This window comes from Mus caroli, chromosome 5 (assembly GCF_900094665.2).
Source record: "Mus caroli chromosome 5, CAROLI_EIJ_v1.1, whole genome shotgun sequence".
Lineage (NCBI taxonomy): Eukaryota > Metazoa > Chordata > Mammalia > Rodentia > Muridae > Mus > Mus caroli.
In genome coordinates, this window is record NC_034574.1 from 144,711,235 (window position 1) to 144,729,948 (window position 18,714).

The 18,714-nt window shown below is 45.4% G+C and overlaps 1 protein-coding gene across 8 annotated transcripts in view; it reads right to left on the reverse strand.

The window, feature by feature from the left end:
• Positions 1–18,714, reverse strand: part of Stard13 (StAR related lipid transfer domain containing 13) — a 199,848-nt gene that overhangs the window by 105,774 nt on the left and 75,360 nt on the right. Inside the window, exon 1 of one of the 8 annotated variants that reach the window (XM_029477490.1) lies at positions 13,974–14,624. The exons of the other annotated variants lie outside the window; for them this stretch is intronic. Within the exon in view, the coding sequence (XP_029333350.1) occupies positions 13,974–14,070 (97 nt within the window). The 5' untranslated portion in view covers positions 14,071–14,624. Of the gene's footprint in view, positions 1–13,973; positions 14,625–18,714 lie in introns of those variants that run through there. 8 annotated transcript variants of the gene reach the window in all.

The window sequence follows — 18,714 nt, forward strand, 5'->3', positions numbered from 1 at the left end:
CAGCCATCAGAGCTATGAGAAAAGACATTAAGGGGCTGATGAGATGTCTGTGTGGTTAAGAGCACTGGCTGCTCTTACAGAGGACCTGGGTTCAGTTCCCAGCATCCATACGGTAGCTCACAACCATCTTTAATTCTAGTTCTAAGAGATCTGACACCTTCTTCTGGGCTCCCCAGATACTAGGCACACGCGCGCGCACACACACACACACACACACACACACACACACACACACACACGGTACACAGGCTTCTATGCAGGTAAACATACAGGCACATACAATTGAAATAAATAAAAGAGGATGGCTTCTGATGCATGTGGGATGCCAGCATTCCATTATTCAAACAACTTTATCAACAGCAGAGTTGCTCGACATCTTATTCTTGCCTGATGCTAAGGAAGAACACTTCATTTTAAATTTCAGATAAGCTTTCAATCACAACCAGCATCAAACAGTTAACTTGAGCCTTTAATCTCATTTTAAGTTTGAAGTGGCCATGAAGGAAGGAGGCAAGCAGAGGAAGTGAGGATGCTGTAGGTGGACTTCCACCCTGAACACGAGATGTATGGGCTACAGAGAATGTACAGAGTTTAAGAGCACTGGCTGCTTTCCCTTAAGACCTGGGCATTCTCTTTCAAACGATGCTCTTCCAGAGGACCCGAGTTCAGTTTCCAGTGCCCACCGGACAACTGCTTTTAACTCCAGTTCCAAGAGACCCCATGCCCTCTTCTGGCCTCCAAGGATACCTGAGCGCATGCACAGACACACAGACACACAGACACACAGACGTGAAAAAGATGAGATGCAACACCTCACCCTGACCGTTTACCAAGGATAAGCACCCCATGGGATAGCAGTCAACTTCAAAGAAACCTTCACTAAATGCCCGGGTACAGAGGACATTGCGAACATCATCACTTGTCAGAATATAGCCTAATGGGCCACATGAAGTCCAAGACCCATCCTCAGAAAGAAACAGGCTCTTTATTAACTAACTTTATCATACAGTGAATAGGCAGCAGTGGTGCAGAATTCACTGCTCTGTGTGTGTGTTAGAATTGCCAAAAAGAAAGAGAGAGAGAGAGAGAGAGAGAGAGAGAGAGAGAGAGAGAGAGAGAGGAAAAAAAGAAAGAAAAAAGGAAAAAAGAAAAAAAAAGAAAGAAAAAAGAACATTTGATTTGGATGCCTAAGGATATGAAGGATTTTGCCGGGTGGGTTAAGTGGTGGAAGGGTGGAGTTACTCAAGCAAAGGAAACATAAAAGCGAGGCACAGAAGCATGAAGAGGCAAGGGAGTCCTCATGGAAAATCACTGTACGCTGGGGGTGGGATTCAGGCGTCGGGGAAGGGTGGGGCTCTCTCTGCATAATGATTCTTCACATATTTCTTGACAAGGGCTTGTGATTTTTTTTTCAGCTTAGTTCAGGTGAAGCATTCAGCCTACAAATCTATTAAAATAGCAGGTATTTCAAAGACCTCACCAACCTTGGGCAAAATGAATTCACAATGCAGTTGACTTGAAATGATAAGGTGACGTTACAATTAAATTGCTTTGATGAAATAAGACTCTTTATTGTTCTGTATGGCTGCTCTAGTGAAAGTATTTGGTAAAGTTATAACTGCATGAGGAGAGGGTAAAGGCTCAGAGGGAAGAGGCATTTGTTGCCAGGACTGGAAACTGTTAGGTTTAGAACCCTAGACAAATGGCAGAGGGGCCTACTTAACATATCAAAGCAGAGCCTTCCAGGTTCTCCCAGCATCCTCCACTCCCTCCCAGGTACAGGGTCATCCTGGCTGGCTAGTGTGCTCTCCATCCCCTGCCCTGAATTCTCCAGCCCATTGGGCTGGGCTGCCCTTCCTTCAGCTTCCCTTCCCTATATAATCCAACCATTTTGGTTACCTAGTCTCTTTTTGTACCTTTGGGCCTCCTGGCTGCTGGTTCCCCTCTCTCTCCTCTCTCTTTTCCCTTCCCCCCCTCTCCTCGAATGGCTCAGGGTTATGTCTACTTTAGACCCTCCCAGATGTTCCCGCCCTCTTCCATGTCAACAATGAACCATCTCCTCCACCATGCCTCGCTCGGATCAGGCACATCCCTTTCCTTTTTTATTCTTTCAGAACCCACATGAGATGAACGGGGAGGAGGAGAGCTCGGACTCCTGCAAGCTACCCTCTGCCCTTCACATGCTACACTCTGTGACACACAGGCCCCAAAACCCATAGGCACACAAATAAAAGTCAAAATAAATATAGAGCCTGCAGAAGTTGACCACTAGGTAGTGATCTGCCAAAGGCAAACATGAATTTGATTCCTGTCACTCTTCTTCCCTTTGCCTTTAACACAAATGCAATTACTTATCCTTAATTGAAATACCAACAAAGAATGTTATTTCTGCGATTGCCTAATTCCACACCAAGGTCCAACGCGTTTGAATGTGAGATTTCAACAGTTCTGCTGCATGTCCACTAGAGGCCTGTGAAGAGCTTCCCCCCCAACCCCGAGTCTCATAACCAAACCAGCCAAAACAGAAACAAATGAGAAATCTTGATTCAATACTGATAAGAGTCAGATCAAATTTACATGTCTCCTCACAGTCAAGGTCATACACAGGAATAAAACAAACAAGATTCAGTACTCTTTCCAAACTCCACAGTACTTAGTTATAAACATTACAAAACAAGGGAAGAAAAAAAAAAAGGCAGTGTTGAAAGCTAAGTTTCGAAAGGTTCAGCCACAATTCCAGAAGGCTGGCAGGCTCTGGCAAACTTTGCCTAAGCAGACGCTAGACTAGAAATTGCTTGCCTAATGAGCTTCCCGGTCCTCCAGTGCATTCTGAATTCAAAAGACATACAAGAGATGGGGCCCTGGGCCCACGGGAAAGTAAACAGAATAGCAATCTAAGACAGATGGTCTGGAAAGGGACTTCTTAAATAGCGACAACACGGCAGTAAACAGAGGTCAGTGAGCTACAGCCCAGGAGTGCCAAGAAGACATGGACTGAATGGTCCCTGAGGTGAAGGACGATCAATTGCAGGAGGGGACTGACTGCGTGACCTAGACAAAGTGCTTACCATGTTTGCCAGGCGAGCACAGCTTGCTGGGCTGTGCATATGGGGGAAATTACTAGAAGAAATGAGGTGCCCAGTGACAGTCCGCAGGCAGCCTTGCTACCAGCTCCCCAAACAGGGCCTTCTCAGTGACTCCTCGACAAACAAAACAAAAACCAGGGACTCCTAAGCACCCCATGCACAGGAGGCTGCGAGTCTCTTTGCAGAAGTGGCCTGCTTTCCACTAGGCTCAGTTAATTAGCAGGAGAGTCGGACAGAGTGGAAAGAAAGAGCCTTTTGTTTGGAGAACCTGTGAAAATATCCCCTCAGAAGCCTGTAACTTTCCCTACAGATCACCCTGGCCCTGAGGACAAGCCCCGGTACCAGAAGGCACTGCTGTCCCCCCACACAGCCCACATTCAAAAGGCAGTTAGTTCTCTTTGTTGTCCCCAGGGAGTCAAGCCTTAATGGGTTTACAATGTGCTGGCTCTTTTGGAGAGTGTCTGCTGCCAGAATCAGGGCAGAGAGAACCCCAGTGAGTGCCACAGATGTTGAGGTGACCCTGCCTGCACTCTAAGGGAAGCAGCATTCACCCCAGGCCTTGAGAACCCCTGCAAGAGCGCCCTGAGAGGTCACGGGATCTGAAAGTGAATCTGCCATTATTTTGAGCAGATGGCCGAAGACCTGGAGACTTCATTCTTCAGACAGGACTGTGAGCATCAGTGTCCCCAAATCAATCCCAGGTGAGAAGAGTCACCGCTGTTGTGACATCACGACATCACCCTGTGTTGCCAGTTAATCTTGCTGTCAAAGAGTGACCCCTCTATCTCAAACCTCTCAGTGTAGGCAGAGAATAGCCTGGGCACGTTCTTCTCACTTTGACTGAAAGGAGACCAGGGTGTGGCCCATCTAGGGGAGCTGTTTGAAAGACTCTGTGGCAATCCCCACCAGCCTAAGCTCTGCCTCCAGAATCACTCTTTCCACCTTCTCTTATTTCAGAAAAATCTTCATTTTTAAACCAAGACACTCAGATAGTTCGTGCTTTTGGGAGTAGAGATTTCATAATCTTTTTAAAGCTATAGTCACGCTCTCCCACCCCCACTTTACAACATCCTTCTGGTCAAGGGTTGCTCTTTGATGCACAGAATTCCCTCTTGCTGAAATCTCAGCCTATTTCCTGTTACTCTCATGTTGATTCATCTGTATTCTCTCCTGTCAAGAATGGTTTATTTGTCCATTAGGATACCCAAGGTCAGCCTCTGCTCATCTGCTCCCAGACTGTACCCTTATGTACAGTTGTTAATGTGCCAGCTGCATACCGTGGCGCTTTGTCTCTGCTTATATCATGGCTGTGTGACGCTAGAATCTGGCAAAGAGTTCCAGAACCACAAAAGGAAAAGACAGGCAAACTCTCAGTGCTGCGAGCACTTAAGGAAGAGGAAAAAAATGAAAACAAACAAACAAAAGAACCAAAAACCAAACCCCATGTATTTCCTACTGGGGAGACTGCAACACTGACTTAGAAAGATACAAGGAGGTTGAGCCATACAGAGGATGAGCTGCTGGGTTAAAGGAAAGACTTTCATCCCAAGAAACCCCTTGAGTGGTCATCCTATCCCCAGAACCATCAAAGACAGGGACAGTAATGGGAAGCCATTGGTAGCACACTACTCAAGAACAGGGGAGACAAGACTCAGTGGTGCCACAGCACCAGTGGCTGAGAGGACATCACAGCCTAAGGAGTTCTACAGAGTCTCATAGGATGCCCCCTGGCAGGCTTCACTGCCAATGCCAATGTTTGGATATTGGGAGGCTGGCTGTTGTAAAGACCGGAGGAAGGAGGAACAGACATGGGGAGAGTGCCTGTTGGCTTTAAAGAACTTACCATAAGCAACTTCCACCATTCTCCCCTCATCCCATCCATCCATTCTGTCAGGCACTGAACTCTGTGTTGGACCACAGAAAGGAAAGTGATTCATTCCTTAGAACAGCCCTGACTGCGTGACCACCTGGGACTCATGGCTTTTTCAGACTCCTAGCTCTGTGGAGTTTTTCTGTTTTGTTTTTGTTTTTTGTTTGTTTCTTGAGATTTCTGAATTTTTAAAAAAGATTTATTTATTTTATGTATACAAGTACACTGTAGCTGTACAGATGGTTGTGAGCCATTATGTGGTTGCTGAGAATTGAACTCAGGATCTCTGCTCATTCCAGTGCCTCTGGCTCCACCCCGCTCCCTCAGACTCAAAGATTTATTGTTATATGTTAAGTATACTGTAGCTGTCTTCAGACACACCAGAAGAGGGCGTCAGATCTCATTACAGATGGTTGTGAGCCATCACGTGGTTGTTGGGATTTGAACTGAGGACCTTTGAAAGAGCATTAGGTAGTCTTAACTGAGGAGCCATCTCACCAGCCCCCGAGATTTCTGAATTTTATCTGAAACAATCCCCCAGCTCCAGGTCTTCTCAGCACATCTCACTCCCCACCAGATGTCTTCCAAGAAAGGCCCTCATGGAGGATGAACATTTAACAGAAAAAAAAAAAAAGATTAACAACGATCACACTAAGTCATTATAATAAGATTATATGGCATCTGTGCTTGCTTCTGAATTTTCCCTTTGTTATTTTTGGACTGCAGTTAGCCAATTGAACCTAAGCAATTAAAATCAAGGAAAGGAGGCCTCTGCTCTATCACACAGATCACAGGCTAGTGTATTCAATCAACTATACACACCCTATGGCAGGCTGGATAGAAGCACTTGGTTAATAACATTGATTGATTGACTGATTGATTGCTCCTGCCACCATACACTAGAAACAACAAGGCAGGTGGAACTTGGTGCACAAGGTTGGGGCATTGCAAATAATCTGAGTTCATCCTCGGGTTTATATGTTTATATGCACCCGTGGCTTCCAAGTCCGCGTACTCAGAGACGAAAAGGGGGCGAGCCTGGTTCATCTGAAGTGCTCTTTCAAGCAGCAGTTTCTGAACACCTGCTCCCTGCCATGAACACCAACACTGCTCCTGTCATGTGCTGACTTTCTGGTCTCCATTGTTCTTCATGTGTTCTGAATTTATTCTTCTGAGAGAATGCTCTTGAGGACCCAGAAACTGGGGACCCTGGGGACTCAGCTATCCTTCAATGTCTACCAGTCTTCCTCCTGGTAGCCAGGCATCATCAAAACTCCCCACACTGTCTTCTCTCTCCATGGGGATTTCCCAAAAGCTTTAGTAACTCACCAGCCTTCTCACATCCATGACTGACCGGCCATGGATTTAACATTGGCAAAATAATTACTTGATATCTACCAACCTTATGTGAGTTTTGTTAAAACTAGCTATGAAGTTAGAAATTTTCAATTAGAAAAAAAAATGAGAGCCCAGTTTCATAAAAACCATTTTCCATAAAGATAGGTAAAATATTGCGATCTTACCATCACATGAGTTCTCTTTGCATAAACCAACTTACCTAATAGGACATACCAGCTTCCTAGGTATAACGTGAGAGCAATAATTTGTCAGCCCATGGCTAGGCTCCATCAGGTCTGAAGAAGAGCATGCTTCATACCCACACTGACATGGGAGCCTTCTGTATGACAGCTTTTCACAGTGGTCATGTTCTCTGACCCTTCCTATTCACTTCCTCTACTACAGAAATGAACACACTACTTATTTCAAGACTGGTAAGCTTGTATTTCTTGTTTGCTTGCTTTGGTTGAGACAGGGTCTTTCTGTGTAACTCCAGCTGCCCTGGAACTCATAGAAATCCATCTGCCTCTGCCTCCCGAGTGCTGGGATCAAACGTGTGTGCTACCACACCTGGCTAACTTGTAAGGATTGATTTACTTTTTTTTTTTTTTTTTTACCTTTACTTTTCTACAATCTAAACATTTTAGTGATTGCTGCAAGAATCACAGGGAGGAAGAAAGCTGAGCAAACGTCTTCCTTAGGTCTCAAAGAGAATCTCAAAGTAGATCGATTTAAACAGAAATGGGGAAACTTGAAGGCTGAAGAGATGGCTCAGTGGTTAAGAACACTGGCTACTCTTCCAGAGGGCCTGAGATCAATTCCCAGCACCCACATGGCAGCACACTACAGTTTTAGGGGATCCAACACCCTCACATAGACATACACGTAAGTAAAATACCAATACATGTGAAATTCAATACTTTTTTTTTTTAATTTAATGATGACATTTAAACCCTCCATTCCCTAAACGGGCACCAGGGCACTTGGGGCACGGTGGAAAACCCACAGGGTGCCATGGGATATTTTAAACTTTGAGAGTTTTACAGTCACACCAGGATGCTGTCAGATACTGGCAAACTGAATCCAAAGTAGTTAGCACTTCTGACTCGAGACCCTCTCCCTTGACAGTCCTTTTGCAGAGGCCATGCCTGGAGAAGGCAGATGCAACATGAAAATCAACATGCAATGGAGAATGAGACCGGTAGCAGCCAATCAGCAACAGAGAATGGGACCGGCAGCAGCCAATCAGCTTCCAGTTTCTGATGGGACCCCCCCACAGCATCCTACCTGTGTTCAAACTCTAATGCAGGGAGATGTTTATTAGTAATTAATAAACCCTTCCCCATATCTATGTGCTATAACCTTGAGATTCATCCAGTCATGGATGGGAAACACTCAGGAAAATGATTTTGCCTGTTTGGAATATGTACAGGCATTCTTCTTGTGCTTATTTTAGCATGATAGCTACTTACACAGCATTTATTCTACATTAAGTATTAAAGCCATCTAGAGACTAAGAGCCAATGTGCATAGGGTTCTAGACAAATGTTACCCTATTTAATACCAGAAACCCGAGGTTTGAAAATCTGCAAGGGGTTCTATGGCTAACTACATTGTTTTCTTCTGATTTAAGGGTGATTTAAAGAAATCGCTATGGTTTTAGGACATAAATACATAGTGACTTAACCCTATCTATTTCACAGGTAATTGTTTTGGGCTGAAAGTGGGGTCCCAAATGACGGCGGTGCCCTGAAGGACTGTAAAAGAAGTAACGGGAGCATCTCGGGAGCCAGGGACCAGTCACCCGTGCTTAGCCTCACCCCGGACTCAGTGAACCGGAAGCTCCAGGGGTGACGCATAGTGATCTGTGTTTTGACCAGGCTTAAGTATGTCTCTAACATGCACTCAAAATTCAGAAATTAGAAACATACAAGTGCACTTAGACTTACAGATATCCATCTGGAAAATTGATACAAAGCCGGTCTCTCAGTTTGAGTGAACAGTGCAGAAATGACTCAAGTGGGGTCAACCGACAACATCTTTTGACTCAGAGACGTGAAATCCTCTGTGCCACTTAAGTCAGAAGGCCAGATTTATGGCTGGCAGGGAAGGGGGTTAGACAAGGAGCAGAACTAGCTGCATACCCCTTCTGAGCCTTCCGTGAAAACATCACAGAGGACTGAAGGATTCGGCATGTCTGAGTGCAGGAGAACCTGGCCTCAGCAGCACTTCTCAGCACATCTCAGCACTTGATCCCACTTGATCCTTTGTGTATTTGCAGAAGTTTTTAAACTTTTGAGCACTAAAGCAGATGCATACGGCAACAATCTTCTCTGGGAGCGTCTCCACCCTATTTCCTTAGCAATGTGATGGCTGAAGCACTGAGCACCAGGAAGAAGGCACATCTTTGTGGACTCGGGAGAAGGGGAAGGTCTTTATTGGATAGTTCACAACCACTTGTAACTCCAGCCCCAGGGTCTGCTTATGAAGTTACTACAGAAGCTATTTTAAGACTGCAGATTTTCAGCCATAGGTGGTAGTGCATGTCTTTAATCCCAGCACTCAGAGGACAAAGGCAGGCAGATCTCTTCAAACCCAGCCTGGTCTACAGAGTGAGTTTCTGGACAGTTAAGACTGCACAGAGAAACCCTGTCTTGAAATCCAAACCAAACCAAACAAACAAACAAATTACAGTCAACTACTCTGTTACTGAAATACATGTAAGTTATTTCTTAGCCTTTCAGAGTAAACAAAATGTTTAAAACAATGGAATGGAGGGTCAGAGAGATGGTTAAGAGCACTGGTCACTGTTCTAGAAGCCCTGAGTTTGATTTCCAGCTCTCCCATGTTGGTTCAGTACCGTCTGTAACTCTAAACCCAGAGGATTCTTCTTCTGGCCTCTGTGGGATACTGTAAGTTACTGTGCATCTATCTGTAGGACTCTCAACACCCTTTACTGCTGGGTATAGGAGGAAAAGCTGGAGTCAATTGATTTATATATTCACTTGTTGGTAAACTGGGTTCATTGTTGTAAAACATGATGCTGCACTTTACAAAGATGATCAGATAGGAAGAAAAAAATTGGTAGTGGGAAGACAGGCAGAACATAATCTTCCTCTGCATTTGAATCCTTATAGGAGTGCATGAAAAAGAGCGGGGCGTGGGGGGGGGGGGTATCCTGCAAACGCCAAAGGCTGCAGATGGGTTTCTGGAGTCTCCAAGCTCTGGGAAGAGAGCAACTTTTAGCTGTAATTGAATCATGTGGGGCCACACTCCGTGGGTCCCCTAAGGTGATTATGCTGGGAACGGAGGCTTTCAGAATGTCATTTATCAAGAAAAACATGGCTGGATACCAGTAATGAACTAATGCCTTCAGACACCTCATCCTTTACGGCAGCCTAATTGAAATGTACAAATTGTGGAAAGCTCCCTGCTTGTGAGGGGGGGTGGGACTGCGGTGTAGGTGACTGATGCCCAAACGGTAGCTATTAAGATAAAGTTTCTTCTTCAACAGATAATATATCACCAATCTAATTTACGAGCAGCCACAGCAAGTGGATCTGTCATTCTGTCTCACCAGAAAGATCCTCTGTCTTCCATGTGACAACTTTAATAAACTTTAAAGTGGAAAGTGCAGATTCTATACTGTTGAATACACGCTTGCGGTTACTGTGTCCGGGCGGAGAACAAGACTGCCTCAGGACAGTGCTCCTTGTTCACAGAACCACTGAGGATATTTGGAGGGTACAGGGGAAAGGTCAGGATTGATTCAGAGAACACAGGAAGAATAAGCTAAAGAGAGGCCATTTCTTCAAGATTGTAATTCCTTTTTCTTGGTGTGTGGGTAATGAGACATGCATGTTCACAGACATGAATGTGTATGTGTCTTCAGAGACATTCAAACAATCATGGAACCAAGGGATGTAATCTAATGTTTGAGCATCAAAGAAAAGCAAGACAGTGATCTCAGATGACAAACGACCATGCTCTTTCACAAAGGAAGCAAGTTCCACCCCGGTTGACCTAGGGCTGGATAGAACAGTACCTACCCACTCCTTTACTCCATGAGCCTACGGCATCAGGAAATACACACAGGGGTTCTGTCTATGTGCTCAAGTGGATTAAAGATGGTGAATGTTTGCTGGGCGTGGTGGCGCACGCCTTTGATCCAGCACTTGGGAGGCAGAGGCAGGCGGATTTCTCAGTTCGAGGCCAGCCCGGTCTACAAAGTGAGTTCCAGGACAGCCACGGCTATACAGAGAAACCTTGTCTTGAAAAACAACAACAACAACAAAAACCCAAACAAACAAACAAAAAGATGGTGAATGTTCTAGTTTGCTTTCTGTTGCATGACAAACACCATGACCAAAAACAACCTGGGAGGAAGGAAGGGTTTATTTCATTTTGTGCTTTCAGTAATAGGCTATCAAAGAGGAAAGTCAAAGCAGGAGCTCAAGGCAAGAACCTGGACCAGAGACCACAGAAGAACACTTCTCACTTCCTTGTTTCCAGGCATGGGCCCAGCCACTTTTCTTATACAGCAGGGGCCCACCTGCCTAGGGATGCCACCACCCACAGTGGGCTGGGCCCTCCTATGTTATCAGCAATCATGAAAATGCCCCCCACAAATGTCCACAGGTCAATCTGATGGAGACAACCCTTCAGTTGAGGTTCACTCTTCCTAGGTGACTGTGGTTTGTGTTAATTTGAAAATAAAAACTGGTAAGCACAGTATGATTCTTGTGGTAGTATTCTTGTCCATGTCTATATGCCAGGAGCAGAACAACCTCTGCTAAAACTACCAAATTTATTTAAGCAAACGCATCTCTCTAAGTTTTTTAGTTCCTACTCTACCAATTTTGGGCCTCAACAAACATCTCATTTTACTTTTAATAATTCCACTGACTAAGTATGTATTGAGCATGTTCTGTGTGGACGGCAGGCAGGCGCAAAAAGAGAAGGTGGAGATCTAGGAGACAATGTGTTCTTAGAGTATTAGAAAAGTAAGATTAAAAATGTTCACGTTCACGAACATACAACAAATCCAGGGGAGAGAGAGAAGTAGGGAAAGGGAATAGAAGGTAAAGACAGAGAGAGGAGGGGGAGGGGAGGAGAGGAGAAGGGGAGGGAACAGGAGAGGGACAGGAACAGGGAGGGGGAGAGAAGGGAGAGGGAGGGGGGAGAGAGCCACCACATAGTTGGCTTTCAGAATGCAAAGACTGACTTGGAAATGGAACAAGGCTTTAAACTCTCAAAGCCCACCCACAGTGACATACTTCCTCTGGCGAGGCTCTCCCTCCTATTGGTTACGTAACCTCCCCCAAACAGCGCCACCTACTGGGAAACAAGTGTTCACAACCTGAACCTGTAGGGGACATTTCTCACTCAGACCATGGTAACAGTGAAATCAGAACACAAGACACGGCACGAAAAATAGGTCGGGAAATGTGCCGTAGGCGAGCAGTGGCAGTTACTAAGCACTGCCAAGGAAAGGCAAGCACAGGGTGATGTCATTTGTCTTTCAGGTTCCCTGCTGCAAAGCCTTAAGTGCCGCACAGGGAAGCTCACCAGGATGTAAGAATAGGTAGGGAATAAGTGAGCATCTCTTCCCTTCTACCACAAGAATTAAGATTCTAGAGACTTACTTTATTGTTGTGTCAGAAACACTCTCTTATAAACAGTGCTTCCTTTAAAACAAGCAAAAACACATGGAACGCCCTGGAAGGAGTTCAGGATGCAAAGTAAAACTGATTGCCAGACCTTTCTTTTGGAATCTCTGCTGGAACAGATATAGCCTAAGACAGTCTCTTTAAAAAGCGTACCCCACTCTCTTAGGGCTTCAAGCTTCACCTGATGAATTATAAAGCCATGTCTTATGTATTCTGTACACACCACACACACACACACACACACACACACACACACACACACACACACATGACAGCAGTGGTCAGTCCACAGAGGAAGCCAGCACACAATTCCTTTCAGTGAGGTTTATTGAATGAGAGTGCCTCAGGGCCATCATGGGGCCTTGAGGTGGGAGGGAGAGCATTAGACAGAAACAATATAATATACGGAGATCTACACACGGTGGGGCCTTAGGGGGAAGGAGAGGCTTCCTCTAATGCCTGGAGAGAAGCTTCATGAGGAGAACATCAGAGGGGGCAGGGAGGGAAGGTGAGTGAGAAGGGATTTTGTAGAGGATGGGTAGAGTGTCTTAGATCAACACCCCAAGCAAGGGAAAGTTCTGGCTTCTTATAATCCTTAAAGGGTCGGAGAAATTCTTACACATCACGATTTAGTTCGATAGCGCATGTGTGATGGGACAGGCAACCTGGAGGAGCCAGATATCATAAACTGAGAGGTTTTGTTCAGGGTGGAGGCTGCATCTTAACTCTGTCCCAGAAAGAGCAGGAGGGAAGTGTGGCCCGATTCAGGCTAAGATGTCAGGCTTAAAGGTGCAGGCCAGTGTTCTAACGATATACTTATAAAAGTCAGTAAAAAGCTTCAAGTCTATTTCTGCTTAACTTTAGGCCATGGTCTTGGACCATTGTCCCATCTTGTTAAGATCTTTTCAGTCTCCTCTGGCACAGCCAATATGTTAACTCCCCTTCTGGGAAAGCAGCAGTCCCTTCGTATGTGGACCCATCCCTCAACCCACTTTGTTCTGTTTAAAAACACTTCTGTTCCTGGTGGGCTAGTTTATAAGATACATGAGGACAAGAATCTTCTCTGTCTTATTTAATACAGGGCCTAGCATGGAGTTTGAGTTCAATAGGTTTGCAGTAAGTAAAATAATAGAAGATTAAAGAGGTGTGGTCATGGGTGTGGTGGTGAATGGTTTCAATCGGAGCACTGGGGAGTGGGGAGCAGAGGTGAGTGGAGGAGTGGGTACAGACAGGTGAATATCTATGTTCTTTAGCTATCTTTGTCTACATAGCTAATTCCAGGTTAGTCCAGCCTAATGAGATCCTGGAGAGAGTAGATGCGGAGAAATGGGATCAGGGAAGCAAGGAGAGGAAAGAGGGCAGAAAGAAGACATTGCAGATAAGAGCAAGAGTGAAGACATGGTTGTAATCTGGGACACTGCAGATGTCAGTCACTAATTTCAAGGAGCCTCAAATCTGCATTTGCAAAATAGAACTCCAACCTCACAGGACTGCTCTGTGAGTTGAAAGAGAGGCTGTATACACACACAGCTAGTGGCCAGAAGGTAGGAGGGTTGATTGACAGTTTGCCTAGGGTCCATCTCACTCCATAACCATGGCTGACACTGTGATGAAAGAAAAAGGTGGAGGAGGATGAGAAGGAGGAGGAAGAGAAGAAAGAGGAGGTGAAAGAGGAGGAGATAGAGGAGGAGGTGGAGGTGGAAGAGGAGGAGGAAGAAGAGGAAGTGGAGGAGGAGGTGGAGGAGGAAGAAGAGGAGGTGGAGGAGGAGGGAGGAGGGAGGAGGGGAAAATGTGGCTTTGAGTCAGCATGCTGTGCTACCTGGACCTCAGGCACCCCACGCCCTCTCTTCAAATGAATCACTCCATCAAAGGGAAGGTTTGCTAGAGCTTCTGGCCAGGTTAAGATGATTGTCCACCCCAGCTGTGGCTGTCATCAGAAGACCATGCACACTTGGTACAGTTATAAAAGCTGTGTAGCCACCAATCTGCAGAGCATTTGGTCTCACTTACTTTTGTGTCTCAAGAGAGGGAGTGCACAGGACACTGTTCTGTCGTCACCTCCCATAAGAGGCTGGTGGGCTCTTACAGGTGGATGCACACACTGCATTTCCAGACACGTCTCTTCTTAGTAAAAGCAAACTCTACCTGTGTAACTGGCTGCCTGTATAAAGTGCAGACACTTCATGCTAGAGTTATTCCTTCCTTTGATGATGAGCTACAGTGAATCTTTATGTTCTATGGGAATTTGAAAGTCCTTCCCCCACTCCCGCTGAACCTCCAATTAGCTTGTTAGCAACATTGCTGCTCAAACACAGGGCACTCAACCCTGAACTCAGTTTCAAAAACAGACATCAACAAGCAAAGTAAAATCAATAAAATGCCTTTCCTTTCAAAACAGACGAGAAAAAAACAAAACAAAGCAAAACAAAACCCTACATCGAAAACTTTTGATATAGCTTTAAAAAAAAAATCAAAACAAGGAGTGGGTGGGTGAAAGTTCTCAGCAGGTTCAGGCATAGGCCTGTCAACCCTGAAGACTTGAGTTCGATCCCTGGTCCCACTTAAGGTGAAGAGAAGTCTCCATGTTGTCCTTTGACCTCCATATTTAGTAGCTTACTCCCACACATAAAAGAAATGAATAAAGGTCAAATTATTTTAATTTTAAAATAAGTTAAAAGTCAAAATAAGGAACTTTAGCTAGAGACACACTGACTATGATATTGTTGTTTTTTGTTTTCTGCATCATAATGGCAACTGGTGGTAGAAAAGGAAGCCCTGTCACCTTTTAATCCTGTTTCTTCTGCTTAAATAACACAATTTACCCAAGATTTTGAATAGTTTTGATGGCTCTGGAAACTGTCTTCCTGCCCCCCCCCCTTTAATTCTCTGCCTTTAATCCTGCATGCCTCTGGCCACGCCCCTCATGACAAGGAGTCTTTGGGAACAGGGTGAGGTCCCTAGGGCCTCGAGAGGGTGTTCTGAAAGCCAAGATAGCAGCATGCTAGACATTCCATCTGGACTCAAACAGCTGCACAGCAGGCTTCAATCATTTGTTTTAACCACAAGGAGTGTCTGAGAAGGTCCCTCACTCGTGGCTGAATTTAGAGCTCTCCTTTCCACACAGTGCCAAGAGACTTTATAAATCCCAACAGCCCAGATCTCTGCCCGCCAGGCTGCCAGCTTGTTCTATGGGGGTGTGGTGAGGTATGGAGGGAGAGTGTACCTCAGTGGGCCCATGCCAAGACATCCCTTCCCCATGAGGGACCAGTCACAAGACAGTATAGTATAGAATAGAGTTTATTCAGGACATGAGGACACGAGTGGCAGAGAAAGGCAGAGAGAGAGGGAGAGAGTAGAGAAGTAGAGGCTGGCCATAGCCATGAGCACGTGGAGAGAGGGGAAAGGGAAGGGAATGGGGAAGGAGGAGCAAAAGCAGGAGAGAAGCAAGAGATCAAGAGGGGGCAGAGGGGGCAAGTAGCACCTTTTAAAGTGGGTCAGGCCTACCTGGCTGTTGCCAGGTAACTGTGGGGTAGAGCCTACCTGGCTGTTGCGAGATAACTGTGGGGGTGGCACTTTGAACACTAACAGTGCTGAAGTGTGGGAGGAAACCCACTGCCCTCAGTACCAGGAGTTTTACACTAGTAGGTGTGTGCTTGATTTGAGTTACGGAAAGTTAAAACCCGTTCCCAACCAGCCAAAGACCAAATCAGTAGAGCACTCTTTAGGTGTTCCTCACCTTCCCCAACATCAAACCATTCCTTGAGATTTGCCACTGAAAGAACTTTTTTCAATAAAATTGGACTCCCCAAAGGTCACACAACACTTTTAAGGTCCTGTTGGTGCCAGGGGAAGGATGGTAGGCTGTAAAGGACAGAATTGTGCTTCCTTTGCCCCAGGGAGCTGTCTGCCTTACAATGAGTAAGCTGCCAACCCAGCCAAGGAAGTTTCCTTAAGCAAGGACCTGACATCCAGGATGTGCTGACCCAGGCCTTACTTATGCCTTTTAACCAGTTGAGGGCCGAGAGAAAGATCAGTGTCAGACAAGCCTTCCATGAACCAGACCTCAGTCAGTGTCCTGTGGTGTGGTTAAGGTCTGAAGAGAACATCCCTTCACATCTGGAGAACTCTGTAGCTGTTCCCTGTCTATGCTCCTCAAGGTCCTGCCTAATGGATGCATGCCTTTGGTGGCCTTCTGGAGGTGTCTAAGGACCAATCTTACTGAAATCCCTCATCATTGGTGCTCCCTTGCCCACTGTTATACTCACTATTCTTGCCCCATTGTCCTTATGGTACCTGGAATATATCTTAATTAACAAACCATTTTCTGAAAAATTTACTACACAAATGAACAGTGCAAACATGGTGGCAGGGGCTGGGGGGTGGGGTGGGGTGAATGATGCTGAGAACTTTTCATTAAAGGGAAATGCCATCATCTCAGAGATCCAAAGGAACTTAGGTGAAGGGTTAAATGAGGTCACTTCAAAGATGTTGAACAATTTTTTTTGGTCATTTTGTGATGGCATCTGGCTCCAGCTGCAGGGTTGATGGGCAAGAGAAACCTTGTGAAGGGTGGGGCCGGGGCAGAAAATAGTTGGGCTGCCTGCTTGGCCTCTGTGCTCCCCGGTGTCCCTGGTCTAACTCTGACATTCCAACACAGAGGACCAATTCTGAATATGCATGTCGGAGGTTCCTTTGCTTTGTAGGATAATCATTAAACCTGGAATCAAGTTTGCAAACAGAAGCAGCATGAAGACATGTATGGACTATATATAGGCTGAGTGTAGATAAGGCCAAAGCTTCCTTCCAAGTCCACTGAGCAGTGGGCCAAGGAAATGAGCATTTCAACAGGCTTGCCAGAGTCCCTCGGGGGATGGCCTACTCCCTCTGTATACGCTGCCATGACTACCAATCTGTAAAATATGTCAGTGGTATGCTGGACTATACATATGAGATTATTTCTGCCATACATAGGATTGTCAGCTATTTTACTGTCCAGGGGAACTCTCAGGTAAGATGGACCAGTTGTTCCCGTGAGTGTGTGTGTGTGTGTGTGGTGGTGGTGGTGGTGGTGGTGGTGGTGGTGGTGGTGGTGGTCTAGGTTTGGCAGGTTTGGGACTGTAAAGTTGACCAATATTATCAACACAGCACAAGGTCTTGTCAATTTACAGCAAAGGCAGATTTGGATATATGAGGACATGTGACATTTTGTGATGTCATTACCTTTATTGCCCCCGGATTAGTTTTTATTTTATTTTATTTTATTTTATTTTATGTTTTTAGTTTCTTGATCTATTCATAGTGTCACTCGTACCTGATATTTGAAAGTGTTCTGAGAATATCACCACGTTAGAAACCATATGTTTCTAACTACTATGTATTATACACAGAAGGATCCAAGCACACACCTCTGCTGCTGGTATATTCTAAGTGGTGAAGATACTCTCAAATGAGGAGCACTGATTTCTACCATTATAAGCTAAGTCTGAGGATTTATCAAGTATACTACTCTATAAAATGAACCACTCACAACATGGGCCAGACATCATCCTTCAGAGTTCATGGCCTTTACTAGATTAGCTGTGTCCATGTGTGCCCTACATTAGAGTGACTTGGGAGGGAAGCCTGCAGCATTTCGATTCACCAGCATGAATCATCTTTGTTTTTTTCTTTTCCAAAGTCCATGCCCATCAAAACAGACTGATAGACAGACAGACAGACAGACAGATGCATGCACACATACACCCTGGCAGTGGTAGCAGCAGCAGCAATGGATTGAGGGGGATTGGACTGAACCAGAGCGATATTCCAGGATGGCCGTACAAGGAAGTGCTGCATACAAAAGGCCTCCCTCCATCCTAATTTTCAGCCACTAGCAAATAAAATAAATCTCCTCTGGGCATCTTCCCACTGACCTGAAGAAGTCCTCAATGGGCCTCCTACATACATATGCCCAGACTGACATTCGAAATGATAATCTGATTATCTAAGACTTTTCATCATCAGCAAGGTTCACTTTTTATACCAAGTACAAAGCAAAGTATAGACAACCTGACACACGTTTCTCTCACATCATCTCTGTGTGTTAACTGTCTTTTTGTTTGTGTTAGCTCAGCCCACTGAGGCATTAAAAAGGCTAAGGACTCATGCTTAAGGTGAATTTTTAAACTTGGTTTGAGGGCATCTCAAAGTTCTGAATATGCCTCAGGTGTGTCAGTAGAGATGATGGTTTGTATATGCTCTGCCCAGGGAGTAGCATAACTAGACAGTGTGGCCCTGTAGGTGTGTCACTGTGGGCGTGAGCTTTAAGACCCTCATCCTAGCTGCCTGGAAGTGAGGACTCTGCTAGCTACCTTCAGATGAAGATGTAGAACTCTCAGTTCCTCCTGCACTATGCCTGCCTAGATGCTGCCATGTTCCCGTCTTGATACTGGACTGAACCTCTGAACCTATAAGCCAGCCCCAATTAAATGCTGTCTTTTATAAGACTTGCCTTGGTCATGGTGTTTGTTCACAGCAGCAAAACCCTAACTAAGACAGTAGATATGAGTGGTGACCATAAATAATGATGTGCTACCTCTGATGTTTACTTCATTCAAAAGTGCACAATTTTGGTCCTGCTTTCTAGGAAGGCTCCAGTTGCCCAGATGGCTCCCAGAATTCTCCTCTCCCTGCCAATTTAGTACTGTTGGCATTATGTTAGCCTTGGTTCCTCTCCTCTTTCGCATCTTTGCTGAGCACTTGGGCACTGAAC